We start from the raw sequence: 26,617 nt of genomic DNA, 5'->3' as shown, positions 1-26,617 counted from the left end.
CTGATTTTATCTAGTTTGGATAATAAAATGTTTGTAAGAAAACAACCAAGCTCAGAGAGCACTTTTCAGAATCTCAAATGCCTTTTCATGTGTTTGTACCATTCAAACACTAGAGTACTTACTAGAAGGCATATGGACAAGCAAACTCGATTGTATCTAATGTATATACAAATATATATATATATATATACCATAAACCTCCCCCAATGCATCCTGGGGAAAGTATGTTGTACATACAAACAAAACATGCAAAATTCCAGGTAAAAACAAGCCACTTCCCACATACAATACATTGTGCAAGTAATTGAAATTTGAAATTTAATAAAATTTGTATGCCGCCCACTCCCTTGTGTGACACATACTTTTTGTTGAGAATCAAACAACAGAAGCTGTAGGCACCTTTCATTGCTTGTACTTTCAACCACAAATAATGGAGTTGCCAGATAAGAAAAAACCCCAGGAGTCAGGACTCTTTTCTTGCAGAAGAAAAGCCCTGCATAAATATATTCATTCACAATTTTCAAGATAGACTCAGGATAGAGTTCAGGATAGGATAAAGAATTGACTTCAGGATAGACATTGTAAAACCAAGTGGTCTTTTGCAGTTGCTAGGTTTTTGATATTAAATATACAGATGTATATTTTTATATCTGCTTCGCTACTTGCTTTCAGCTGCCATAGAAATGGGGGGGTGGGTATTTGGGATGGGAAATAATTGGTACAGGAGGTTAGTTAAAAAGGGAGTCTTGTTCTGTTTGGAGTTGGTGAAGGCCAACCGTCCTGCATACCAACCTGATGATGCTTCTTGGAGATGCACCCACATGACACCTAAGGGATTTGCAGATTGGGCAATGGGGTGGGGGTTGTTGGGGGGAAGGGGTTGGGCAGATGTTTGATATGTATGATGTCATGCTTTTCTGACTCCTTTTCATAACCAGTAAAAATACTCTTGATTCTACAAATGGAGTTAAGTGGTTTCTTTCCTGGTTGCTGAAGGAGGGATGCTCGACAGATTACAGTGCTGCAGTATTGACAATTTTCATAGTATTCAGGATGAAAACCCAAAATAAATTCTTTTCCTTCTTCATGTTTTTCTCATAATTATTTATTAGAATAATACTGTTAGCTATAAATAACTGATGCTTATAATCCAGAACTGTACTTCATAAATTATACTAACAGGAAAAATTCAGATTAATATTGTATTCTTTGTTACAGTTGTATTACTGCTTTAAAACAACTGCCCTTATTTAACATTATTTGGGTCGCTTGGTTTTTTTAAAACTAACTTGTTATTTAACAGACAAGAACATTCAGAGGTGGGAGGATGGAATTAATCCCTCCCTGTAATAAAAGTCCAACAGGGCAATTTCTAAATTTCTGCTTCTGAAGATAAAAATTCCCCAATGCTTTTAATCTTTTGGATCAGGAGCTATTTTGTAAAGTTGAAGATAAAATGATAAAATCTGTAAGATTATCTGCTCAAAGCAACTTTTATCAGGTGAGACCAGCCTTGACTGTCACCGGAGGAGGGATCAGAACTAGACCAGAGAGAATTCCGGGCAATGATGGGCCACTGGGGCACTTTGGCATTACAGCGAGGAGAGTTTTCAGTTCAAATTCTGATATCCATAACGAGCAAGGTTAGAAGAATGTCAATCAGTAAACAAGCAATGGTCACTACAGATGACACACACCTGGAAATACTACAGAGACCAGCAGAACACCGGTAAGATGGAAATACATGTATCACTTTTAAACAGGAAAAGTCTTGCTCTGTGTTTTTAAGCAGCTGTACTTGCCCCTCCCAGGCCCACTCATTAATTTCAGTTCATTCTAGAGCATTCTGAACCTGCCAGGTACCAACCCGATGAGAATATTTTATGTTAGAGAGATGCTCACTCCTTTGGATGTTGCTTGAAGAATAATGCCACTGGGTCTGTTCTTTCTGAGGCAAATGGATCCACCAAAATACCCAGTGGAAGCCTGGGTGACTTAAGGATCTCAGAAGTAATACAAAGGTTTTGCCTTGATTATTCCTGCCATGTCCTTTTTAGTATTCCTTTTTCTTCTTCTAAAATAAAGTTATTTTTTTTAAAAGTTGTTTGTTTCTCGTGGTAATACTTTGAAAAACTTCTTGTTTCACCCAACCTGAGAAAGGTGGGATCTACTGTAGTGATTTCAATAAAGTCTAATGCAGCCATGCGATGGTTATTTTAAAAAGTATCCTTCCTCCTTCTCCCCAGGAATCTTCTTAATCAGAGGACTATTGCAACAGCTCTGTAGGGAACAGACACAGGGCTCACACTGCAAGCTGCGACCTCTCATATCGCAAACCCTGCTGTTAAAGACCACACTTCGCTTATTTGTAGTCCTCTTCTAGACACTTTGTCTCCCAGACAGTCCATCAGGAAGCAGCAAAACAGTCCCCTTCGTTACCAGAAGCTCTCAGTTCACCACCAACACATTCTCCTGTATCGGGCTTCTGTGAGTGAAACAAGACGGCTGTTAAACTCTGTTCTCCTCCCAGTGAAGAGCGCAACATGCGTCCAGCTCCCCAGCACTGCTTGCACTCCAGGGTCCTAAGGTGAACCACTGCATGGCTGGAAGAGTCATTCAGTGCTGGATTTGTTGGAATAAGCACAGTGCTGTGCAATCCCAATTACCCAGCCCTAAACTGATAGTAACGAAGGCAGGCACCGTACCCATCTTACAGACCCTACCGTTCACAGCAGCAGAAAATAGAACACGAAGAGCTTTTTTCCTTGCGGAACATGCCAGATTCAGGGCTGTCTTTGCATTCGGCTATGTAGGCCTGGAGCTGAGTGACAGATGCTTCCCCCTCACACTGATGCTGAAAAGAGAAACAAGCTATTGTCACTGTGGTGGCCAAGCTGTGGCCTTGAGAGTTAGTGCAGATAAGAAAGAAAACAATGGATACTAGCTCTCTCTTTATTGTAAGGTCTGAAAGTATATCATCTTCCCCTCTCTTTTAATGTTCAAGAAACATGGGGAGATCCCTTCTGAGATATTTGCCACGCCCTCATTCATTCTGCCAGGCTCAAAAGCATCTTATCTGACGGTTGCCTAGTCAGCAGCTCTTCCGCCTGTCTCTCAAAAGCACCCCCGCATCCCATAATAAGCTGTTAGGGTTCATATGCATCACCTTGATTACAGTCTCTGCAGTTAGGGCATTTCGGGAACTATAGGTATTCATACCACCCCTCTGGTTAAGGTAGGAAAGTTAGAAAAAGAATAGAAAGAATATCTGCTAGGGCTTATCGCATATTTGTGATAAGCCTAAAGATGCCATTGCAGGATTCAGAGCAAAGCTGCTTAATTCCATCATGCATACTAGCAAGGTGCGCAATAGCTGGGAAGCCGACAGCCCAGGTTTGAGACCCAAGTGTCGCACATGAGGTGAGCTCCCGTTACTTGCCACAGCTCCTGCCCACCTAGCAATTTAAAAGCATGAAAATATGAGCAGGTGCCACTTTGGCAGGAAGGTATTCTATGCACCCTGGCTGGTAGTCATGCTGGCCACTTGACCGCGGAAATTAGAACACTGTCTCCCTTGGCTAGGAAACGGAGATGAGCTTTGCTCCCTAGAGCTGGACGTGACTGGAGAGGGAAAGCCTTTTCCTTTCCATAGGACCGGCAACCTCTAAGGAGACTAACCTTGATGGTCTCATAGGATCCGGTGATGAGAGCAATGAAGAGGCTGAGCACCATATAGATGAAGAGGCTGATGAAGGTGTACAGGTACAACTGACTGAAAAGCCACACCAGGTAGCTGCTCTGCTGCATGCTGGCAAATGTCACAAACATGTCATCCCCATTGATGAGAGAGAAGAGACACTCAGACACCATTGAGAGGGAGCGGAACTGAAACCAAAAGAATAGACAAAGATCGATAAAAGACGCCCCAAACCTGGACAATCCAGCAAAAGCAAAACAAGCGTGTAAAAGGGGTTCCTGCAATTGTGATATATCTGACAGGCAGAATAACGTCTGCCAGCAAAGACTTCCTCCTCTCTCTACTCCCGTGAAGCTCCCACAACTGCTCTGGGGAAGGCATTGGGACGGAAGGGGGAGGAATACATTAGAGATCCATCCGTAGCTCAGAGGCTTCAGAAACCTTGATCCCTTCGCAGCTTCTGTCTTCCAAATAAAAGCAGTTACATCCTCTTCTAAGGAACATGCATGTCATTACGTGATTTGCACCACAATGGCAGTTTAATCGATGGTTCTCTTCTGCCCCTCGTGTTCACGCTTGGGGTTTCCTCCTACCTTGACATGATAGGGACCCAGGACTATCCATCCACAGAAGCAGTAGCCCAGGTAGATCACTGCCACACAGCAACAGAAGCGGATGACGTTGGGAAGAGCAACCCTCATAGTAACAATGAGGATCTAGAAGACAGGAAGAAAAGGCAGTCTGAGATTAGGCTCCGGAACTTTTAATCAAGCCAGATGTGACCCAAACTGAGGCCCTGACAGCCCTGGAAACGTGGCTGAGGTAGGGTTTGATCCTAGGAGCAGTTTTTATACTTTGAGGAGCCCAACATTAATTTTTTAAAAAAGGAACTCCGGGATTTCCTTATGTTCTTTGCTGGCTCTTTCTTTTACCACTACTAACCTGGGGGATGCACTGGAAAAAGAAAGAAAAATGTCTTCCACTTACATTGTATTTTTGAAAGAAACTCAAGTAGCGCATGACTCCAACCCAGACCAAGAGTGTGGAGGTGCCCAGAAGGATGCCACAGACATCATAGTCAGCAAAGTTCTGCAAGCAAAGAGCACCGTATGCAGAGATGCTGTAGGAGGAGGGATCGGAGCAGGCCATTCACAGCTCTGCTTATCATCCAAATCTGAGATGTTCCTAGCACTGAAGCCCATGACCTGCTTACCTTGGACTCTATCCCAATTTTCATTATTGTGCCAGACACTGTAAGGATGTCGCTCACCACTAGCAAAATGTACCAGCCATTAAGAAATTCCATGCGATCAGAGAGGCAGATATTTTGGCTGTAGCGTTGCTGAAAGAACTGGCTGAACTCCTGTAGGAGGAAAAGAACCATTATGAACAGGTAGCCTATCCTCAAAACACAAACTCTGTCAGCCTATGACCCTGCCTTTCTGCACGGTTCTATCTCCTTCCCCTGTGTCGAGGCAAGAGGGCAAGGGGAATAGAATTCACTTTGGAAGAAGATTAGCTTAGTTTCAAAGACTTGGGACTTGCCAAATTATTCATCTCCCCTAAGCCAGGGCCAGAAGAAGGACTGATTCATTATTTGAACAATTTCCCTTCAAACATCACCATGTTTCTAATGCTAATTACTCAGTATCACCTAGCAAAAAAATGCTCAACCAAAGGCAGTCCTGGAAAAAGTTAAGATGACAGTAAAAACTCAATGTTGAAGAAAGGAGTGTACAAAAGATCTTTCAGTTTCACTGAAAGTATTCCAGCACTGATTTGCACATACGAAATGTCTGAGCCTGAAATAGATCAAATTAAAAATACCATATTTTTTGGACTATAGCACACTGGAGTATAAGACGCACTGAGATTTCGAAGAGGAAAACAAGAAAAAAAATAGTTTTTCGCCTCCGCGCATCCCGTGTTTGTCCTCCCCGGCCCCCAGGAGCACTCTGCAGGCCTCTAAAACCGTATATGCTTCCCATTTTTGCAAAAAACAGGCCCATTTTTGGCCTCCCAAATCTCCCACGCACCCCATTTTTGCCCTACTCCACCCCAAGGAGCATCTGCAGGCCTCCCAACCCTTCACACATCCTGTTTTTGCCAAAAACAGGCCCGTTGTTGGAGAAAACGGGACATGTGGGGGGTGGGGTGGGGTGGTTGGGAGGCAAAAAACAGGGCTGTATTTGGTCTATAAGACGCACAGACTTTTCCATCCACTTTTTTGGGAGGGGGAGAAAGTGCATCTTATAGTCCAAAAAATACGGCACTTTGCACATTTCTATGCATTATAAAAGCAGCTAACTTAATTCTTCTATTACTGGTATGTTCTATTTCTATTTGAACATTTGTAAACTCTGGGCATTACATGTCAACTGCTTTAGCAAGAAAACCTGCATTAATTTTGCATCTGTTCCACGTAACATTTTTTATATAGGTAGTCTTCAATTTATGACTGTAATGGAGGCTGCCCATCACAGTTGAGACTGTTGTAAATGTGGTTACCCATATGATTGACTCAATTTTACAATATTTTGTGGCAGTTGTTAAGTGATCATTACACAAATCAATTGTTTGCTATGGGCCAGTTTTGCTGAAAACTGGAAGTAAATGCTGTTTTTTGCCGTACTTGCTAATTTTTGTCATAAAGTCATTGGGCCATGGGATGCTGCAAACACCCATAAACGAGGGCTGGTTGGGAGGGGCCGACATGCAGTCATGAGACTATGGGGATAGTTATCAGAACTCTGAATCCAGGTAGTAGTAAGTGGCCAGTTATAAATCGAGGACCACCTATAACATTCTTGACTAATACAGGCAAATCTTTTGTTTTTTTATCTTTTAAAATATTTTTCCTCTTTTGCAAATAACTTCTCCTTCCTAAATCGAGTGTTGGTCCTACCTGGACGCTGTTTCTCTTCCAACGGGGAGAGAGAAGCCAGAGGTGGGTGGTTGCTCCTTCTTCCTTCCGGTCGGAGACTGAGCCTGCCATCTTCCTTGGCAGGGTGGACTCTGCCTCCTGGAGGCCTGAATGGTCCTGGTGACTCTAGTAGGGAGCTTACCCTGGATCCTGGCCCTCCTTTCAAATGCTACACAGCCACCTAGAGCCACTGAGGCTCCAGACGGACCAGGGCCCCCTAACTGAGAGATATCCGCCCCCGAAGTATCCTCCACGGGCAGACTACTGACGAACCCACCAGATCCGCAAACGATGCCCTCCTGAGCCAAGAAAGGGCCACTAATAGCACCTCCGCCTGTTCCTGTGCCATCTTCCTGACTACGGCTGGTAAGAGTGGCAGAGGAGGAAGGGCATATGGAAGACCTCTGGGCCACAGGATGGGAAGGGCGTTGGCCCCTTCCTCTCCCGCTGACGCAAACCTGCTCAGGTCCAGGAATGGGATGCTGAAACGCTCTGACAGCTCCCGGAATACGGAGGGGTGAAGTTGCCACTTTGATTGATCAACTGCTGACCTGCTGAGGAAATCTGCCTGCACATTCTGCACCCCTGCTGTGCTCTGCCTTGAAGGGCAAAAGGTTCCTCTCTGCCCAGAGACGTAGAAGACTTGCCTCCTCCATGAGGGACTGCATCCCCCCCCATCTGCTTATGTGGGCCTTGGTAGTCACGTTGTCTGTTAAGCATATAACTCCCCACCACATGCTCCTTGAAGCGCTTGAGCGCAAGATGGACTGCTCTGAGCTCCAGCCAGTTGATGCTGTGACGATGGTTGGAGAGCCCCACTGTCCCTGGGCCATCAGAGACTGCAGGTGGCTCCCCAACCAATGAGGCAGGCGTCCGCCGTTAAGGTAAATCCGCTGGGCTCCCTGAAAAGGCCCCCCTTGAGCAGGGCCCGAGATGTCCACCACTGAAAGGAGTGCAGAACTCTCCGAGGGATCCTGACCTTGACCAGTAAGTAGCTCCTGCCTGCCTGCCTGCCTTCTGATAGGGAAGAAGAAACCATTGCAGGGGCCTGGCGTGGAGATGCACCCACGGAACTATGGAGATGCACGAAACCATCTTGCCCAGGAGCTGGGACAAGATCACCAGTGTCACCACGACATCCGCCTGAATGCGTTGAACCAATGACTGCAGACTGTGTCTTATCTTCTGCAAGAGGGAGACCACGCACAAGGACGTGTCTATGATGACTCTCAAACGGAGTAGTCGGAACGAAATGACTTTTCCTGATGTTGATGGACAAGCCATGCTCCTTGAGCACCTGTAGAGTCACCCGAAGGTCCACTTCCGCCCGAGTCTGTGACAATGGCTGGAGTAGGATGTTGTCTTATATAACATTGAAGCCTGAAAGGGAAGGACCCCAGGTGGGCCACTCATGTTGCCAGCAGCTTCGTGAACGCCCTTGGAGCTGAGGACAGTCTGAATGGGAGGGCTCTGTTCCAGGGGTGAAATCCTCCTGGTTCAGCCCGGTTCGGCCAAACTGGCAGGGACAATTGGCATCAGTTCTCCGAACCGGTGGCAAAAATCCCTGGTGGTCCCGCCCACGCCCACCTGCTCGCCCTGTCGCCGCTCATCTCTCTTGGCCATTCCCTTTGCTGCTGCCCTCTGGCTGGGAGCTCTCTGTTCCTGTCTATGGGGAGCAGCCTGGCACCCACTCCCCTCTCCTGCCTGCCTCTGCCGGCTGGTGGAAGGCGCAGAGCCTGCCATAGCCCACCTCCAAAGCCACGGAGCCCACGGCTGGATTAAGAGCCACTGTAGCTTGAAACTGTGCATTAAATATGCCCGTGCCTCTCTCCAACCCCCCGGGCAGCGAGCCCTCCTTCAGCTGCTCCTGACCCTAGGCTCTCCCACTGCCTACCTTGGCCAGAAGGAAAGGATCCCCTCTCCATCCCTAGAAGCGGCCCTGGAGAATCCGATCGCAGCACAGGCTGCTAGCCTATCGGCCGCTAGGCGCACAATTCAAACTTCTCCCGTCCCCGATCTCTGAAGCTCTGGAGTGAAGATCTCTCTGAAAAGGTTGCCTTCCCCGATCAAAGACCGAGCAGACGTGGGAAGGAGTCTCCAGGCAAAGGAGTCACGGCCAAGGAAGATGCAGAGTCTCCGAGCGGAAGGAAGAAGCAACCACTCTCTCCTGGCTTCTCTCTCCCCAGTTTGAGGGAGAAAAACTATGTTGATTTCTGGCTAGGTCTCCTCACTTTGTAAATGTTAACGTAATCCTCAAATTCTGTTTCTGCATTTCAAAAATTAAAGGTAGGAGCAAAGGAAGAAGAGGAAATGCCGAAGTAAATCAGATCAGAAAGAACCACAACCAGGGTACTGGACTCCAGTTATACATAGGAAACAATTCTAGATATGCAAGCAATATACTTTAAGAAATGTGCCAGCTTCACCTCCCACCTTCATGGAAATTTTGAATTTTTGCAGCTGTTCAGCACAAAAAAGGCCCTTTTCCCCTCCTGCTTAGAAAAATACGGAGAAATCTGTAAGGAAAAGGATGCCCCCTTTTTAGCAATGCTCACATGCTGCAGTCGAAGCCCCCTGATAATTGAGCGGGAGCACAATATGAAAGATAGGACACAGATAAGGATCACCACCACATCAAAGAACATCCGGAAACGGTTGTCTCCTGCAAAAAAGAAAACAAGGCAAAGTTAGGTATATGCAATGAAGCAGGACGCTACAGAGCACAGAACAGAGAACATTCCTTCTTACAGGAATGTCATCCAAATAGGCTTGACAGAAGTGGGCAGGAAAGAGCAAGCATGTAGCATCAGTAATACCAAAATGGCAGGTGGAATAAACCACACGAGATTTTAAGGGTTTTTTAAAATTTTAAGCCAAAGGATGCAGTTGCTTAACCAAAAGAGAGCATGGATAATAGTGGAAATGTACATGGAAGAGAAGACAGTCTTACCTGAAGGGTTAGACTAGCAAAATTGACTAAAGACATTAAGAAATATATTGTTTTGTTCTCCAAAAATGGAAACTACTGGGTTCAGCCATAAAAAGGTCTGACTTAGTATGATGCCCACTGGCAGAGGGATGTGTTCTTCCAAGTCATGAAGCAATAAGACTTTATTGCAAAAAACCCTCTACCTCCACTCAGGAAATCTCCCCAATTATAGCACAGACTCAGATTTCCATTTCAATCAGGCTTTCGTCCAGGACATGGAACTGAAACAGCTGTGGAGGGCTTAGTGTGTGACTTTACACCATGAATTAAATGTAGAGAGGAGAGCCCTGCTAGTTCCCTTTTGGACTTTTTAGCAGCTTTCAAGTTTTATCAATCATAGTACTCTTCTGGACTGCCAGAAGGACCTAACCCAAAAGGGAACTGCTTGATTGTGGTTCTGCATCTTTTACTAAGCCATGTCCAAAAGATAATGCTGGAAGACTTAATCATTGTCTATCCCAGAGGATTCCATTTTATCCCCGTTTCATTCTACTCAAAATCTGCATGAAGCTGCTTGGTCGGGCCATCCGGGATGACATTAGTATGCTGATCAGTAAACAGGATCAGAGACTGAGTGTCAACCTTTTTGTTGACTGATTTTCCCCCTGAAAGCATTTGTTCAGTTTGCAAGTATTTCTTGATCTCAGCAATCATTAAGAGCCAGCAAGGAGCAGAGGGAGCTAAAAAGTGACTAGATCAACTAAACCAGTGTATTGTGGTGACCCACAACCATAAAATTATTTTATGTTTTCCATATTTTTTTGAAAATATGTGTTTTTCAATGGTCTTAGGTGACCCCTGTGAAAGGGCTGTTTGACCCCCAAAGGGGTCCCGAGCCACGGGTTGAGAACCACTGAACTAAACCTATAAGCCAATGGCATGGAGGAAGAAATAAAAGTCATCTCCATTAATACGGTAATGCCTCCAAAACACCCAATAATGCAACGTGACAGGATGCTTTCAATCATCCCTTTACAAAAAGTGGTAGAGGGGAAGGAAGATGTGCTTTTCCCACACAATGCAGTCATGAATGAAGTAATGGTTGAAAGTAAAATACCAAATTCATGGTTAGAAGCATATATCACATTGCTACCTAAAGAGGAGGCTGACCTTGCGCAAATTAAGAACTGTAGGCCAATCTCCTTGCTAAACTCAGACTATAAGTTATTTGCATCTATACTGGCAGAGACTCTTAAAAAATATCTAAATGGGTTTATCCACCCAGATCAAAATGGTTTTTTTTTACCAAAGAGACAAATTAAGGATAACATAAGAATAATTTTGGACACCTTAGAATACTATGAGGCTGATTCTGAAAAGCAAATGGCTTTGATGTTTCTTGATGCGCAGAAGGCTTTAGATAATGTGAACTGGCGATTCATGATACAACAAATGGAACAAATGAACTTTGGTAAGAATTTTATTCAAGCTATACAAACGGTATATCCCAAGCAAACAGCTAAGATAATGATAAATGGAGAATTGACAGACCCTATTGAAATAAAGAGAGGTACGAGACAAGGCTGCCCGTTTTTTGTCTTAACGCTAGAAGCCTTAAATAGAAGGATCAGAGAAGAGGAAGAAATAAAGGGAATAACTATTAAAAAAGAAGAATATAAGTTGCAAGCCTTCGCAGATGATTTAGTTTTTATTCTCAGGGAGCCACTTGAATCTGCACCTAAATTGATAGAAAAAATTGAGGAGTATGGAAAAGTAGCAGGCTTGAAAATAAATAAAGCTAAAACAAAGGCAAAAAACATACCATCAAAACAAAAAGAAGAATTGGTGGAAATCTTGGAGATGCAAGTTACGAACAAGGTCAAATATTTGGGGATTTCTTTAACACCTAGATGTAGTACTCTAAAAGAGGATAGCTATTTTAGATTGAAGCAACAAATCGCAACGGACTTGATGAAATGGGAAAAACTACAATTATCAATGTTTGGGAGAATCTCAACAATTAAAATGAACATTTTACCTAGAATCTTATACTTGTTCCAGAAAATCCCAATTAGGTTGGGGAAAGACTATTTTGAAGATCTAAATATAATGGTGCTGAAATTTATATGGCAGGGGAAAAAAGCAAGAATAAAACTTAAAGTGTTGCAAGATGCTAAAACAAGAGGAGGGTTGGGCTTACCCGACTGGGAGTTATATTACCAGGCAACAAGTCTGATGTGGATTAAGGAATGGATAATGCTAAGAAATGTTAGGCTTTTGAACTTAGAGAGTCACGACTGGCTGCTGGGATGGGATGCATTCTTATGGTATAAGGGAACCAAATCACTTGGTTACTTTAGAAGACGTTATATAAGAGAGGCTTTGTTATTAAACTGAGAGGAGGTTAAGAAATTACATTATTTAAAAATTCCAGTCTGGATATCAACCATTGAAGCCTTTTCATACTCAATAATATACAAAAAGGAACAAACAGTTAGATATGCTGAACTATTAAATACAAAGGGTGAACTTAAATCCATTCAAGACTTGAAACAGGAAGGAATTGAAATTAATTGGTATTCATATGTGCAAATACATTCTATACATACAATGAAGATCAAAAAATGGAGGGTTTTTATTATATAATGACTGAATTAGATAAAATCTTAACAGCTACTGATGAAAAAGTAATTAAAAAACTTTATGGCTACCTATTAGAGGTGAAGCTACAGGAAAAAACAAGTTAAAGAAACTATGTTAGCTTGGGGGGGAAATTTTGGGCATGGGATTGACCTAGAGAAATGCCAAAAACCGTGGTCTCAAAACTATAAAATGACAATGTCAACTGCATATAAAGAGAATTTGTATAAGATGTTTTACAGGTGGCACTTATCCCCAACGAGAATAGCAAGAATGTCTAAGAACAAATCCGAAAAATGCTGGAAATGTCATCAGGCGCCGGGCTCATACTACCACATGTGGTGGACTTGTACTGAAGCTAAAAGATATTGGACTAAAATCCACATGCGGTTGGAGAAAATGATACATAAACACATAGACTTAAAACCTGAACTTTTTTATTGGGAATCATACCAGAAATGTACAATAAAGAATTGAAATATTTGATTGCAAATGTCTTAACAGCTACTAGAATTGTATTTGCAAAAAAATGGAAAAATGAGAAAATACAAACACAGGAGGAATCTATTTGGAAAATAATGGAACGTGCTGAAATGAGTAAACTTACATTTGAAATTAGAGAACAGGAGGATGAGCAATTTTATAAGGTATGGGATTTGTTTTACCAATGGTTAGACAAAAAAACTTGGAAATGAAATTGTTTATGTACTACCAGAAAGTTATAGTCATTGTTATGAAAGTTTTTTGCTATGAAATAGAGTGCTTGATCATATGATATATAAAGGACAATAATGTATTTAATGTATAAGAATGGGATGATTTGAACGCTATGTATAATTGTAAGTAGTGATCATGTTATACTGGAAAGATTTCTATATGTTAAATGGACTAATGATGATGTAATGAATAATTGATACATACATGAATTGAAATATTCAATAACTACTTGGATTAACAATGGAAAACTATTTCTGGAGTTGAAGTATTGTATTCTCTATGGATGATTAATATTAATGCTAACCTGAACACGTAATGCTCAATGATAGTGATGTAACCAAACGACATGCTTGATGAAATTGAGGAAAGTTTTTTGTATGTGTTGTTTTGTTTTTCTTTGTTTTAAAAATAAAATATTTAAAAAAATTAGAAATAATAACTAATGGCAAATGCATGATGAATATTTAGAAATAATTAACACATATTGTCTCTGCACACTAGGATCCGGCCATGAAGCGGAGCACTAATGTAAGTATTTATTCGTGCATTGCATATGAAATTGATGGAATTATCAGCTTATTAAGAGCAACTGGTGCAAACAATACGTCGAGTAATAAATGCTGTAATACGAGCCACAATTCAATGAATGAGTGACAGTCCAAACCATCGGCTTCAATGGGGGAATTTAGTGTACTGAGCAAGCAACCAGAAATATCTTTAATAATTTCCTTTTAGAAAGCGAAGCATCCACAAGTATGTCCAGAAATGAAGCACTTCTAACTTATATATAGTTTTATATTTATTACCCAAGTATGCAGTTGAGTACAATGTCCCTTACGAAACAAGCTTATATTTTGTGCCGTGTTCCTCCTCCCCCTGTAACCCCCTGTTACCTTTGCCAGAGACACTTGGGTTTTTGCATTCCTGAATGTCGACTTTGTTATCCAAACGGATCTTCACTCTGCCACTGTGTGCTTTATTGTCAAACGTAATCTAGGGACAAAACGAAGAGAAGAAAAGAATGAAAGCAGCATCTTCAGCTCTCCTGCCATACCTAGAATGTGAACGGGGGAATCCGTGAACATGAGTTGAGCAGCAGAGATGGGGGCACTTGGCTACTCACTGTTATAGAAAAAGTGTAGCAGTCTGGAATTTCATTGTTGATTATTGTTTGGATGTTGATGGCTTTTAGCTTGAAGTCAATTGTGACATTAATGAGCCTGCCAGAAACAAGATGTGGAGAGATTATCTGCATCATAATCTTCCACAACATCTCACCAAGTACACAAATATAACAGAATGAGAAAAACGACTAGATCTCAACAACTGAAACTGTACTGAGACAATAATTGCATTCTTCAAATATGGCAGACAGACAGACAGAGATAGACAGACAGCTGTCTACAGTCACGTGGAAAAGAAAGTGCCCCTTCTTTGAGTTCTATGTTTTTATGTATCAGGACATAATCTGATATTCTTTGTTTTGGCTTTCTTATTGTAAAGTAAACGATGTTATGGTGTAATACGTCATGTGTTATTGTTCATCTGAGGTTGTATTTACTTTTTAAGAACCGCTGAGGACCTGATGATTTTTACTACGTCCCGGTACATAAAACTATTGAACTCAAAGAGGGTGTACTTTCTTTTTCACATGACTGTAGATATGAAGTTACAGAAATCAAATTATTTTGGTTCAAAGCAGTAATGAATATAAAAAGGAATAAGTGCACCATATGCACGGAAAGATTTAGCTGGAATCTTCAGGCTTGCAAAGATTAGTGCAATATCCCTCCAAAGCAACAGTTAGAGCATAAAATTAAGGGGTTTGTCAACCCTAAAGAGCTGTTACAAATACCAATAAAATATAACCATTTACTTGTAAAACTTAAGAGTAAAGTTTTTGTAGCTGCGGTCCAATGCTAGATCTGGATGTTTCCCTCTGAGATCAGATGGAGGAGGGATCTTCTCTGGGGGATCCACACCAAGGCATTCTGTATAAAAAGGAGACATTGTCTCGTGCTTTAGATCCTTCCACATTTGGATGAGAATGGGAGGAGCTAGTAGTATCAGTTCTATTTCTGCATATCAAATTGGAGTTCTGCCACCAAACCAGTGGTGGGATACAACCGGTACACCCCAGTACGGGCATACTGGTGCCTGCTGGGAGCACCAAGTACCATTCCGGTACCGTGCTCCCGAGGGCCCACCCGCCCGCCCTCCTTACCTGTATTTGAGCCGATCGGGGCTTACACGCATGTGCACGGAGTGTACGGTGCCTGTGCGACGCTCCGCCAAGCAGCTGGAACGTCGCACGAAGTATGCATGCGCGCGCTGTGCATGCATGCTGCACGCATGCATGTGGTAGACGCCCGGCCCCATTGCACCAAACTATTTGTTGTAATGGGATCCGGAACCCACCACTGCACCAAACTTTATTCTTCATTTTATAATAGAAGACACACTACATAGAAAACGTACCTATAAAAATGGCAAGAGAAAAGACAGCTTCCCTTATTTTCTACCACAAGTCAAAATGACTAAGGAGGTTGGGAAACCTGAGACAAGGGTAGAACCCAGGAAAGTAAAGGCTGCTAGAGAAGCTTCCTGGTTTTACAGAGAAGTTGCATCATATTACAGCATAATAAAATATTGTTTTAAGAAGGAAACAAGAAGGAAAAGCATTTATTTTATATTATTCATCTAATTTGCACCTCATCTTTTTATTTAGATTAGCATTCAATTTAGCTTAACAAAATTTAACACTGAAATCAATTGACAATAAAATTAAAAGGTGAGTAGGAGCCACATCTCTCTCCTAAGAGTGTGTATCCCACAGTCTAGATGCAATTCAAGGAAAGACCCTCTCTTGCTTATTAGATAGAAAATGTCTCATAGCAAGAACCTCTTCAGAATGACCCCACTTGAAGATCGCAAGGGAAAGGGCCATTTCCATGTCCAAGATTGAAGAGTGGATACGAGAGCTAAAGTTCAGGGAAGACATTTGCTCACCTGTGATGACCTTGGGATCAATGTTGAAAGTATCATTGGCTGGGTCAATTCTTCCCTTGCGGTAATATTGCTGGCAGAGCATGAGGGCTGATTGGTTAGCATTGTTTGGGTGAACATAGGCATAGCGTCCAATTGTCTCACTTGGAATTGCCAAATACTGTAGGGGGAAATTACCATCACCAAAATGAGGCCGATTAATTCCAGATCATCCATATTGCCCTGTCACCCTTCTACTGCATTTGAACCTCACATTTTCCACCGCATGGAAGATATGGTCATAGACGTCTGCTTGTGTGTAAACTGCATGGATGTCATCTGATCCATCTGCATAGTTCTTCAGGAAGAGATGCTTAAATGTAATAGTGTTCTCCTCTTTGAATGTTACCACCATCTGATTGCTGAGCCCAAAGAGAATGAGCTGTAGAAGAGAAGGCAAAGCAAGATGAAGAAAATCACAAAACCACAAAACCTTAAAGGTAAAGTTCCCCTCGCATATATGTGCTAGTCGATCCCGACTCTAGGGGGCGTTTCAAAGCCGAAGAGCCAGCATTGTCCAAAGACGTCTCCATGGTCATGTGGCCAGCATGACTAAATACCGAAGGAGGACAGAGCACGTAAAAACGGCTCAGGATAAAATGTGACAGGTTGATTTTTAAAAAAAAAAAGCCATTTGGGACTTTGCTCCAAGTTTTCATTTTCTTACCCACCTGAATGGTGACTATTAGGATCTTGATGACTTGAAGCACCAATTTAAATGGCTTCCGACCTTTGGCACGAAACTTGTCACAGGGGCTCATGAAGTAATATTTGAGACACCTTCGGAATTCTTCCTCCTCTGGGTGAAAGGCAGCAGATCCTAAGGCTGGCCTCAAATTCCTATCATGAGATCCGTAACTATTCACTGGGGTCAGCAGCTTTTCCGTCTCTGCAAAAAAGAGAACACAGCCTGATAGAACCACAGGGCTGGAATCATGGGTCTTCTAGTCCAGTTCTAATCAAATGGTTATCCAGTGATAAGCAGCCATAATTCTGGGAGGCAAGCTATTCCATTGACTGATTATTCTCTGTGTCAGAAAATTTATCCTTATTTCTAAGTTGGGTTTTTAACAAACTTCTGCCCAATATTTCTTGCCCTGCCCTCGGGTGCTTTGGAAAATAAGTCAATCCTGTCTTCCCTGTGACAGTCCTCAACTACTGGAAGACAATTATCATGTCCCCCTTAAATCTTCTCTAAAGGTATAGGCTAAATATACCCAGCTCCCTTAACCATTCATCATATGATTTCGGCTCCAGATCCTTTATCATTTTTTTTTGGAAATTTTTTTATTATTTTAATTAAACAAAAACACAAAAAAAGAATCATCTGTCGATTGGTTACAAATACATTTCGTGCGTTTCTTCCACAATCCTATACTTCATTCAAATTGAATTGTACATTTTAAATCAAAAAAGAAAATGTATGTATTTTACTGTCACTGTACATGTACCTACTCACCCTTATGAAAGACATGCTAGCACACCTCATTAAAGGGAAAAAATTTCAAAGCTGGATTTAAGGGAGGCTTATTACGGCATCAGAATTAAAGCAGGGGACAAATGGAAAATGGCATTTAAGACCCCTCTTGGATGCTACCAATTCAAAGTGCTCCCATTTGGGCTACGAGGGCCCCCTGCAGCGTTTATGCAATTAATACATGAAGTGCTACATGAGTATAAGAGGGTCTTGGTTTATTTAGATGACATTTTGTTATATACAAAGACCAAAGCAGAACATGTAAAACTAGTCCGGGCTGTTCTGAACAAACTCTGCTCTGCAAAACTTTATGCTAAACTCTCTAAATGTGAATTCCATCCCCCAAAAATCAATTATTTAGGGTTCCGCATTTCACACCAGGGCATAGAAATGGACTCTTTAAAAGTGCAGCCGGTACTTGATTTGGAACCACCCAGAACATGTAAACAGTTACAAGGCTTCCTGGGGTTCGCTTACTTTTACCACCAGTTTATCTCCGCTTTCGCCCAGCTTGCTCTCCCCATCACCAAGCTCTTAAAAATGAAGGGGGAGGGTAACCCAAAACCGAAGCAGCCTTTGAACTGGACAATGGAATGCCAAGTGGCATTTGAAAAACTTAACCGGCTGTTTTCAGCAGAACCAATCATAAAGCACCAGGACACAGAGAAACCATTCATCATACAAGGAGATGCCAGCAATGTGGCAATAGGGGCGGTCCTGCTTCAGAAAAATGAGAAAGACCAATTACAACCATGCACTTACACATCCAAAAAATTGAATGAAACTGAGCAAAGGTGGGCCATTTGGGAGAAAGAGGCTTATGCAGTTCGATGGGCCCTTTTAACCTGGAGACATTTCCTAGAGGGAAGTAAGATCCCTTTTGAAGTCTGGACGGATCATAAAAATGTAGAAACCTTAAAGGCCCCAATGAAACTCTCCCCAAAACAAGTACGATGGGCTCAGTACTTTAAACGGTTTGAATTTACACTCAGATATCTCCTGGGGGGGGGTGTCTGGCAGACGCACTATCCAGAAAACTGCAATACAATAGCACAAAGCCAGACATAATGAAACCCATAGTACAAAACAATCAGCTAGCTGCGAAAGTATTCACCAGATCCCAGGCAAAACAAGAAACTTTGACGGACAATGACACCACCCAAACTTTTAAAGAAGCTTTGACCACCAATGAATGTTTTTTGAGCCACAAATCCAGCTGCCTGGTGAAAGATAACTTAGCTTGGGTGGGAGGGAAGTTGTATGTTCCAGCTAGCCAAAGACTGCACTTAATGGCAAGGCACCATGACTCAAGATTAGCTGGACACTTTAGTTTTGTGAAAACTTTACATCTAATTAAAAGACAATTTTGGTGGCCATCACTAAAAAAGGACATAGAGAGCTATGTAATTAGCTGCCCTATTTGTGCAGCAGCTAAAAGACATCAAGGGAAAATTCCAGGACTCTTACAGAAGGTAGCTGAATCCTGGAGAGAGAGAGAGATTTCTATGGACTTTATTGTAGAACTGCCAGAAAGTGTGGAGAATTCTGTCATTTCGGTCGTAACAGACCTTGCCAAACAATCCCAATTGCCAAAAGTCTAGCCAGGTTATTCCTGATACACATTTATCATCTTCATGGAGCCCTGCAGAGAACCATCTCTGTCAGAGGGGGTCCAATTCACCTCAAAATTTTGGAGGGCATTTTTAAATTTATTTGGCACCGCCCAGCGGTTGAACTTGTCATACCACGCCCAAACTAACAGGAATTATTAAAGATCTAGCTCTGTATTAGAACAATATCTAAGATGTTTTATTAAGTTTCAACAGGATAACTGGACTGAACTTTTACCTTTTGCGGAAATGGCATTCAGTAACCCTGTACACTCAAGCACTGGTTTTACCCCTTTTAGAGTAGCAACAGGCCAGGATTTCAGCCCCATGCCTAAACTACCCACAGAAGAATCCCCTCACTTAAGGAGTGGATAGACACTTTACAAGACACATGGCCAGTAGTTAGATTAGCTTTAGAGGAAACTAGAGTGGCTTTTAAAATTTAAGATGACAAGAATGGAACCCAAACCTTTCCATGTTGGAGATAGAGTATACTTATCTACAAAATTCCTGAAGTCACTGCAACCATCAAAGAAATTAGGGCCAAATTTCATTGGACCTTTCCCTATCACTAGAGTCATCAATGCAGCAACAGTAGAACTACTCCTTCCAAAGACTCTCAGGCAAGTCCACCCAGTATTTCCCATTAGTTTATTCAAAGGAGAGGTAATCTCACCACTCAGACCACCTGCACCTACACCACCTGTTCCCATCAGGATAGAAGGTGAACAACACTTTGAAATCAAGGAAATCCTTGACTCTAGGAAGGGAGGAAAATCCAAGCATCTACCCTCATCCCAAAATGAATGGGTAATTAAACACCAGGTTAGGGCCCCTAACTTACTGAAAAAAAATCACTCCCAATATCCTGACAAACCTTGTTAAAATACTATGATGGAATTTTTTCCCCTATCTTTTCACAGGTGGATCTCTCCTTTTTCTAAGGAAGGCAGCATGCCAGGTCCCTAAAAGTGGTACTGCCATTCAATTGGGAGGAGGGGGGCCTTGGAGTCGATTTATTAGCAGTGCCTGGGACAACTGATATTTTACAACTGGTTTCCTGGCACCGAAGCACCTTGAGATCTCCTCACCTTTTGGGAGAATGTTTATGATGGCCATGTGGGACGGTTCACTTTAATGTCTAACAGAAGATAGCCATGGGAATGTATGTTTATTCGGCTCTCAGGGCAGTTGGTAAAGAAAACATCTTCACACTTGTGTATTGGCTAAACTCTGCATTCTAACTAATGGGAGGGGTCTCTACTGCTTTAATTCTACTTGCATTCTAACTAATGGGAGGGGTCTCTACTGCTTTAATTCTACTTTGTTGCTTTGAAGTTAATGGTTTCCTTTCTACTTAATAAAAGGTTCCTTTTGAAATACTCAGTTTCAGGAGTCTTCACTTTCTTACGTTAGGAGAGGCAATCCTTACACTCTCACTTCCTCTGATCTTAATGCTATCCCTCTGTTGATGCAGCCCAAGCCTGAATGGCTTTTTTGGCAGCTGCAGCACATTGGTACTTCATACTTAAACAGTGATCCACTAGGACACCTAAATCCCTCTCACAGTTACTACTCTGGAGCCAGGTAGCCCTTATTCTGTGCGTACAGCATGTATGGTTTTTCCTGCTTAAGTGCAGGACTTTATTTTTCTCCTCACTGAATTGTATTTTATTAGGTAATGTATTTTTTGGAGTATAAGAGGCACCTTTTTCCCTCAAAAGAGAGGCTGAAAATCTGGCTGCGTCTTAGAAACTGAATACAGCATTTTTTTTGCCTCCCGAAGCCCCTCCCCCTTCACCAAAATAGCCATGCATAGCCTTCGGGAGGCTTACAGAGAGCTCCTGGGGGCTGGGGAGGGCAGACATGAGTAAAAAACGGGCCATTTTTTGCTCAATTTTGCCCCCCCCCCAGCTCTCAGGAGCACTCTAAGCCTCCTCTAAAGGCTACGCATGCAATTTTTTTGACAAAACACGGGCCCATTTTCGTGAAAAACTGGCCATTTTGGGGAGGTTTGCAGAGTGCAAAAACTTTTTTTTAAAATTTGCCTCTTCAAAACCTTGATGCGTCTTATACTCCCAAAAATACGGTAGATCCCAGTGTTCAAGTCTATGAAGATCCTTCTGGATTTTGAGCCTATATTCCAAAGTGCTGGCTGTTTCCCCCAGCTTGGTGTCATCAGCAAATTTGATGACTTTCCCTTCTAGCCCCTCATCTAAATTGTTTATGAAGATGTTGAAGACTACTGGGTGTAAAACAGAACCTTGGGGTACTTCACTGTGTATTTTCCTCCATGTAGATGTAATTCCATTGAGGATTACATATTGAGTGCGTCAGCCAGTTACGATTAAGAGGAATAAAATTACTTTCATAAAATCTAGAAATCTGAGATACTGACCAGATTAAAAGTGCTAAACATCAAAACTCACTACTATTATCTCTGCTATCCAAATAATTCCATAATAATCTGGATTAGCCTAATTATCCTAAGAAACACAAGAGTTTTGAAACATGCCTTGTAACTTCTTTCTTCCTTACCCATCATGACGTTTTAAAGTCAGTTGCTAACAAATCTTCTCACAAGACCAGGCTTCTTGTTTCCTGCGAAGCATGCAATTTGTCAGTAGTGACCTAAAAACAAACGTAATACAAGACCAATACTTATTTTGAGAGACCATGCCAAATTGTATATGTCATTGCCCAAACCATTAGCTCTAAAATGCTTAGGCAAAACAAACTCTCTCGCAGAACTATTCATTTTAATGCTGATATCACCTGTGGGAAGCCCAGTTCAGCAGCTGTCTAGCTCATGGTTCCTCAAACTACGGCCCGCGGGCCGGATATGGCCCACTGAAGCCATTAATCCGGCCAGCGCGTGTCTGCCCTGCCCACAACGCCCCACCCACTCGCTGGCCTTCACCGTTCAGCCGAGCACAGGGCATAATCTGGAAGGGGAAGGTAAAGTAGAGAGCTACTGGATGCAGGGGAAAGGGGGGGGGAGGCAGAAGGCTTCTGGGGGCCGGGAAGGCCAAAAAGGCCCAGCATTGCAGCCTGTGTGGCTTCCCTTTCACTGGGACCACCCCCGCCCACCCCACGTGGGAAAGCCACAGCTGGCAGCATTGCCAAACTCTGGAACAAGATGGGAATGAGAAGGAGGCAGGCAGATTTCTTTTGTTAATTTGTCCATTTCGGCACAGCCCATATCCTTTCTTATTATTTCATCTTCGCTTGGCATTAATGTATTTTTCCATTTCTGAGCGAAGGCAATCCTTGCCACCGTAATTATGTGTAAAATTAAATACTGGATTTATTTTTTATATTTCGCAGTCATTATTCCTAGTAGAAAAACTTCTGGTTTCCAATCTATTTTGACTCCTGTTATTGACTCTAGCCAATTTTAAAAACTTTTCCAATACTTTTTAGCCTCCTCACACGTCCACTATACGTGATAATATGTTCTGTGTGTTGATTCACATTTCCAACATTTTGGGGAGGTGTTTGCTGAAATTTTTGCTAACCTTACTGGTGCCAGGTGCCATCTGTAAAACATTTTGTACTGGTTTTCCTTGTATGCAACCGATAATGTCATTTTTAAATTTCTCTCCCAAAATTTTTCCCATTTATCTAATTCAATATTGTAACCAAAATTCTGTGCCCATTTTACCATTTGTTCTTTCACAATTTCTTCGTCCATTTCATACTCCAGGAGAAATTTATATATTCTCCCTATCATCTTTTTTCTGAGCTTTGGATTATTTTATCTAATTCGTGTGGTTCCATTTCGATGCCATATAATTTAGTATCATTATTGTGTTTCGTTTTGATTTGCAAGTAGGTTAGCCAGTCAACTTTCATGTTTGGTTCTGCCAATTCTTCGATTCTTTTTAAATTTTCCTGGCCATTAATTAAGTCTCTGTATCTTAACACTTTATTCATATCTGTAAAATTTGGGTGTGTTGTCCTTTCTGTCAGGGATAGCCAATTCGGGATTTTCACATAATGGTTTTTTTTTTTTTAAATTTTGAGTCAGTTTTGCAATAACACATTTCTAATTAGATATTTTTGAAAGTATTTGTGCGTTTTATTTTTATCATCCCAAAAGAACGTATGCCAACCTGCTTGCAGATCATGGCCTTCTAAAGTCAAGATTCTTTTATTCTTTAACTCTATCTAGTTTCCTCGTCATCTTCTAATTGGTATATCATCCTTTTTTCTCTTTCATTTTTCAATCTGTATGCCAGCCATCATCCAGGTTTGTTGGCTTGTTCCAAGTAATTTTGTTTGGCCGCTTTAATTTTCTGTGCTAATTCTTTTTGAGTTATTAAGTTAATCTTATGTTTTACCATCTCTCTTTTTTTAAAATTTTATTCTTTGGGTCTTTCTGTAATTCGGCTTCGGCTTCCCTAAGTTCTTTTTGCATACGTTCTTGTTGCTCTTTTGGTTTTCTGATTTTTCTCGCAACGTAAGCGATTGTGAAGCCTCTTATGTATGCTTTCCTGGTGTCCTAGAGATTTTGAATTCAGGGATCTTCTTTTTTATTTATTCTAAAAAATAGTTTTAATTCTTTCTCCAGCATTTGAGTGTATTCTATTTCGTCTACGATATTTGAGTTCATCATCCATCTTTTTCTTTTTTTTTTGGCCTTTCCATCTTAATTTTATTGGGTTATGATCGGCCCACTCGTTTGTTTCAATTTCGATTTCCTCTAATTGATTACATAGTCCAGATGATATCCAGGCCATGTCAATTCTCAATAAGGACTGGTGGGGGTTCGAATAAAAGATATATTGCTTTCATGTTTTGTGCCTTTCTCTCCAAATATCATGTAGTTTATATTCCATTGCCATCTCAAAAAAGGATTTAGGTAATGATTTTTTTTAGCTTATTATTTCTTTTACTTTCATAGTCTATTTTTTTATTCATTATTGCATTATAATCCCCAATTAAGCAAATATTTTCATATTCTAATTCATTTATTTTGTGTAATTTCCTATAGAATTCCTCTTGTTTCTAATTTGGTGCATATATCACTATTGATATCGGTTTTTCTGTTGTCTCTAATTCAATAATTAGAATCCTGCCTTCTTTATCAGAGTCGACTGCTTTGGAGTTTATGTTTTCCTTTATATAGGTTGCTATCCCTCTTTTTTTTTATCTGCCAGTGCCGTATATAATTTCCCTAATTTTTTGTTTTCCAGTAAATTAATGTTCCCTTTCAATGTACACTTCCTGTATGCCGGTTATGCTGCCTTCAGTTTCCTAAGTTTGTTAAACATCTGCGCTCTTTTCTTTGGTGTGTTCAATCCATTCAAGTTTACTGAGATAATTATTATTTCCTGGTCCATCTTTAGATGGGGTGTTTTTTATTACTTCTGGTTTGTATCTGACTTTTCCCTCTCGCGCCTTCCCTTTCTGCTCTCTCTCTCTCTTGCTTCTGTTCTTCTTTCCTGTTTCTTTCCTTGCCTTCTGCTGTTTCTTCTTCTTGACTTCTACTTTATAGGTCCTCTTTACTTGATCTTCTTCCCTTGTAAAGTATTTTTCATAAAATTTTTGCGCTTCTTCTATATTCTCTATTTTATATCTTTTTCCTTGCCAAGAGACCAATATCCCTTCTGGTACCAACCATCTGTACATTCTTCTGTTTTTATTTAACTGAATAGTTAAAAATTGGTACCAGCTACCCATTAGTTGCAGTCTTAATTGGTGCACTTCTCAGTCTGGTTTACTGTGTGGTCTTCTGAAACATATGATCAGGAGTTATTTTGAAGGAAATCCTGTTTTATTCTTTTTTTAATGGCCTATTTTCAGAAGCCTAAAGCTGCTGTTGTACTGAAATTAGGCAAGCGGCAAGAAAGTGTGTTTGTAGATGTTTTATCAACTATGTACAAGACAACTGGACTGACCTCCCGCCGTTTGTGGAGATTGTGTACAACAACGTGGTGCATCGTAGCACTGGTTTCCCTCTGTTCCAAGTAACTACGGGACAAAATTTTAAACCTATATGTGAATTGCCAGTAAAATATCCTGTAATTCTAGCATTGAAAGAGTGGATCAACTCACCTACCATACACCTGGCCTGTTGTACGAAAGACCCTCCATGAAGCTAGAAATATTTACAAAGTCCAGGCTGATAAAAAAAGGGTTGAACCTAAGGAGTTTAAAATTGGGGATTGTGTATATTTGTCCACACAATTCCTCCCATCCTTACAACCCAAGTTTATGGGCCCCTTTCCTATCAAATGCATCATAAATCCAGTTACGGTGGAGCTGAAATTAGCTAAATCCTCGCGGAGGATCTGCCCAGTTTTCCATTGCAGCTTCCTGAAACCTGAACCTGCCTTGCCTTTATGGCTAACAGCCCTGATTTTTTTTCTTTTTTGAAGATGGGAACCGCATCAGCTCTTTTCCAGTCTTGGGGGGTCCCCCCGTCCCCCCCCCCCCCTGGTGCTCCAGGGCTTTTGAAAGATATGGTTCAATGGCTCTGAGATGACGTCTGCCAGCTTCTTCAGAGCCCTGGGAAGTTAATCCACCAGGCCCCAGTGGTTTCTATTCATCCAGATCAGCTAGGTGGCCTCTCATCATTTCCTTGCTTATTTTGATATTTATTTCTAGACTGTCTTTTACAGTTGTGTTTTTGGTAGCTTGGGCTGCAGGGTTTTTGGGGGACCGATGCAAAGAATGAGTTACATAGCTCTGCTTTCTCTCTCCTGCCTGCTATTTCCTTGCCATCTTCTCTCTTTAGTCTGTTTTCATCAGGGAGGGAAGGGAGGGAGGCCAAAGGTGACGCCCCAAATTGCACCTGGCCCTTAAGTAAAGGCTTCACTGTAGGAGAAGAGTGGCCTGCCAGGGAAGGACCCCCCCCCCCCCTCTCAGTACGGCTCAGTGTGGCTTTCACAATTGCCAAATCCCCAACTCCGTTTTACATCGTCCTACCTTCCCAAACGGCTTGTCCCTCACGTGCAGGGACGATGGTCGCTGTGGCCCCTTAAGAGTTTGAGGATAGGAAGCTCTGGAAGGCTTCGTGGCTGAGAACAGCGCTCTCTTTCTAAGGCAGCTTCAGATCCAGAAACGCCAACTTCTTTCCATTCTTTTTAAAAAAAACAGCACGACCGTCCTCTCGCTGCCCCGCAAACCTCTTAGGCTCCCCATGGGTGGAGCGAGTGGAGGGAGGCCTGTTTTCTCCCTCTCCATGTGTGTGGCTAAACCGCAGGGTTTCCCAACCGTGGCCACTTGAAGATGTCCGGACTTCAACTCCCAGAATTCCCCAGCCAGCATTCGCCAGCTGGGGGATTCTGGGAGTTGAAGTCCGGGCATCTTCAAGTGGCCAAGGTTGGGAAACCCTGGGCTAAAGACCCTCCCAAAGAAACACGGGGGGGCTTCCGAGTCCCAAGCGTCAAATAAATGTCATTTGTGAAAGCAACAGTGGCGGGTTGTCACCATCCCCTTTTTAAGCCCGACGAACGGAGGGACTCCTCACCCGCCTCCTGCCGCGGACCGTCCTCTCCGCTCCTCTCCTCAGCGAAGCCCGTGAAGGGAACCTCCCTCCCCCTTCCCCCCCCCCCCGCCCTCTCTGCCGGCG

The 26,617-nt window shown here is 42.1% G+C and overlaps 1 protein-coding gene across 3 annotated transcripts; it reads right to left on the bottom strand.

Annotated features, from left to right (window-relative positions):
- Positions 1-1,087: 1,087 nt before the first annotated feature.
- On the bottom strand, positions 1,088-26,617 carry MCOLN1 (mucolipin 1). 3 transcript variants are annotated; one of them, XM_032209989.1, is made up of 16 exons: positions 26,516-26,606; positions 24,942-25,014; positions 21,577-21,669; positions 16,623-16,840; positions 16,166-16,333; positions 15,916-16,072; positions 14,783-14,897; positions 14,030-14,126; positions 13,800-13,899; positions 9,176-9,282; positions 4,911-5,060; positions 4,685-4,786; positions 4,291-4,413; positions 3,679-3,885; positions 2,724-2,854; positions 1,088-2,485 (listed from the first exon to the last, which is right to left on the bottom strand). In XM_032209989.1, exons 3-16 carry the CDS (start codon positions 21,581-21,583, stop codon positions 2,449-2,451), a joined length of 1,719 nt encoding a protein of 572 aa, XP_032065880.1. In that variant the 5' UTR covers positions 21,584-21,669; positions 24,942-25,014; positions 26,516-26,606; the 3' UTR covers positions 1,088-2,448. The 3 variants fall into 3 exon arrangements, with proteins under 3 accessions (XP_032065880.1, XP_032065879.1, XP_032065881.1); XM_032209988.1 differs by lacking the exon at positions 24,942-25,014 and having other exon boundaries at positions 26,516-26,617; XM_032209990.1 differs by lacking the exons at positions 24,942-25,014; positions 26,516-26,606 and adding an exon at positions 25,972-26,201.

The sequence above is a fragment of the Thamnophis elegans genome, chromosome 2 (genome assembly GCF_009769535.1).
Source record: "Thamnophis elegans isolate rThaEle1 chromosome 2, rThaEle1.pri, whole genome shotgun sequence".
Taxonomy (NCBI): Eukaryota; Metazoa; Chordata; class Lepidosauria; order Squamata; family Colubridae; genus Thamnophis; species Thamnophis elegans.
Note: the sequence above shows the minus strand (reverse complement) of the source record. Positions and strands in the feature narration are given on the sequence as shown.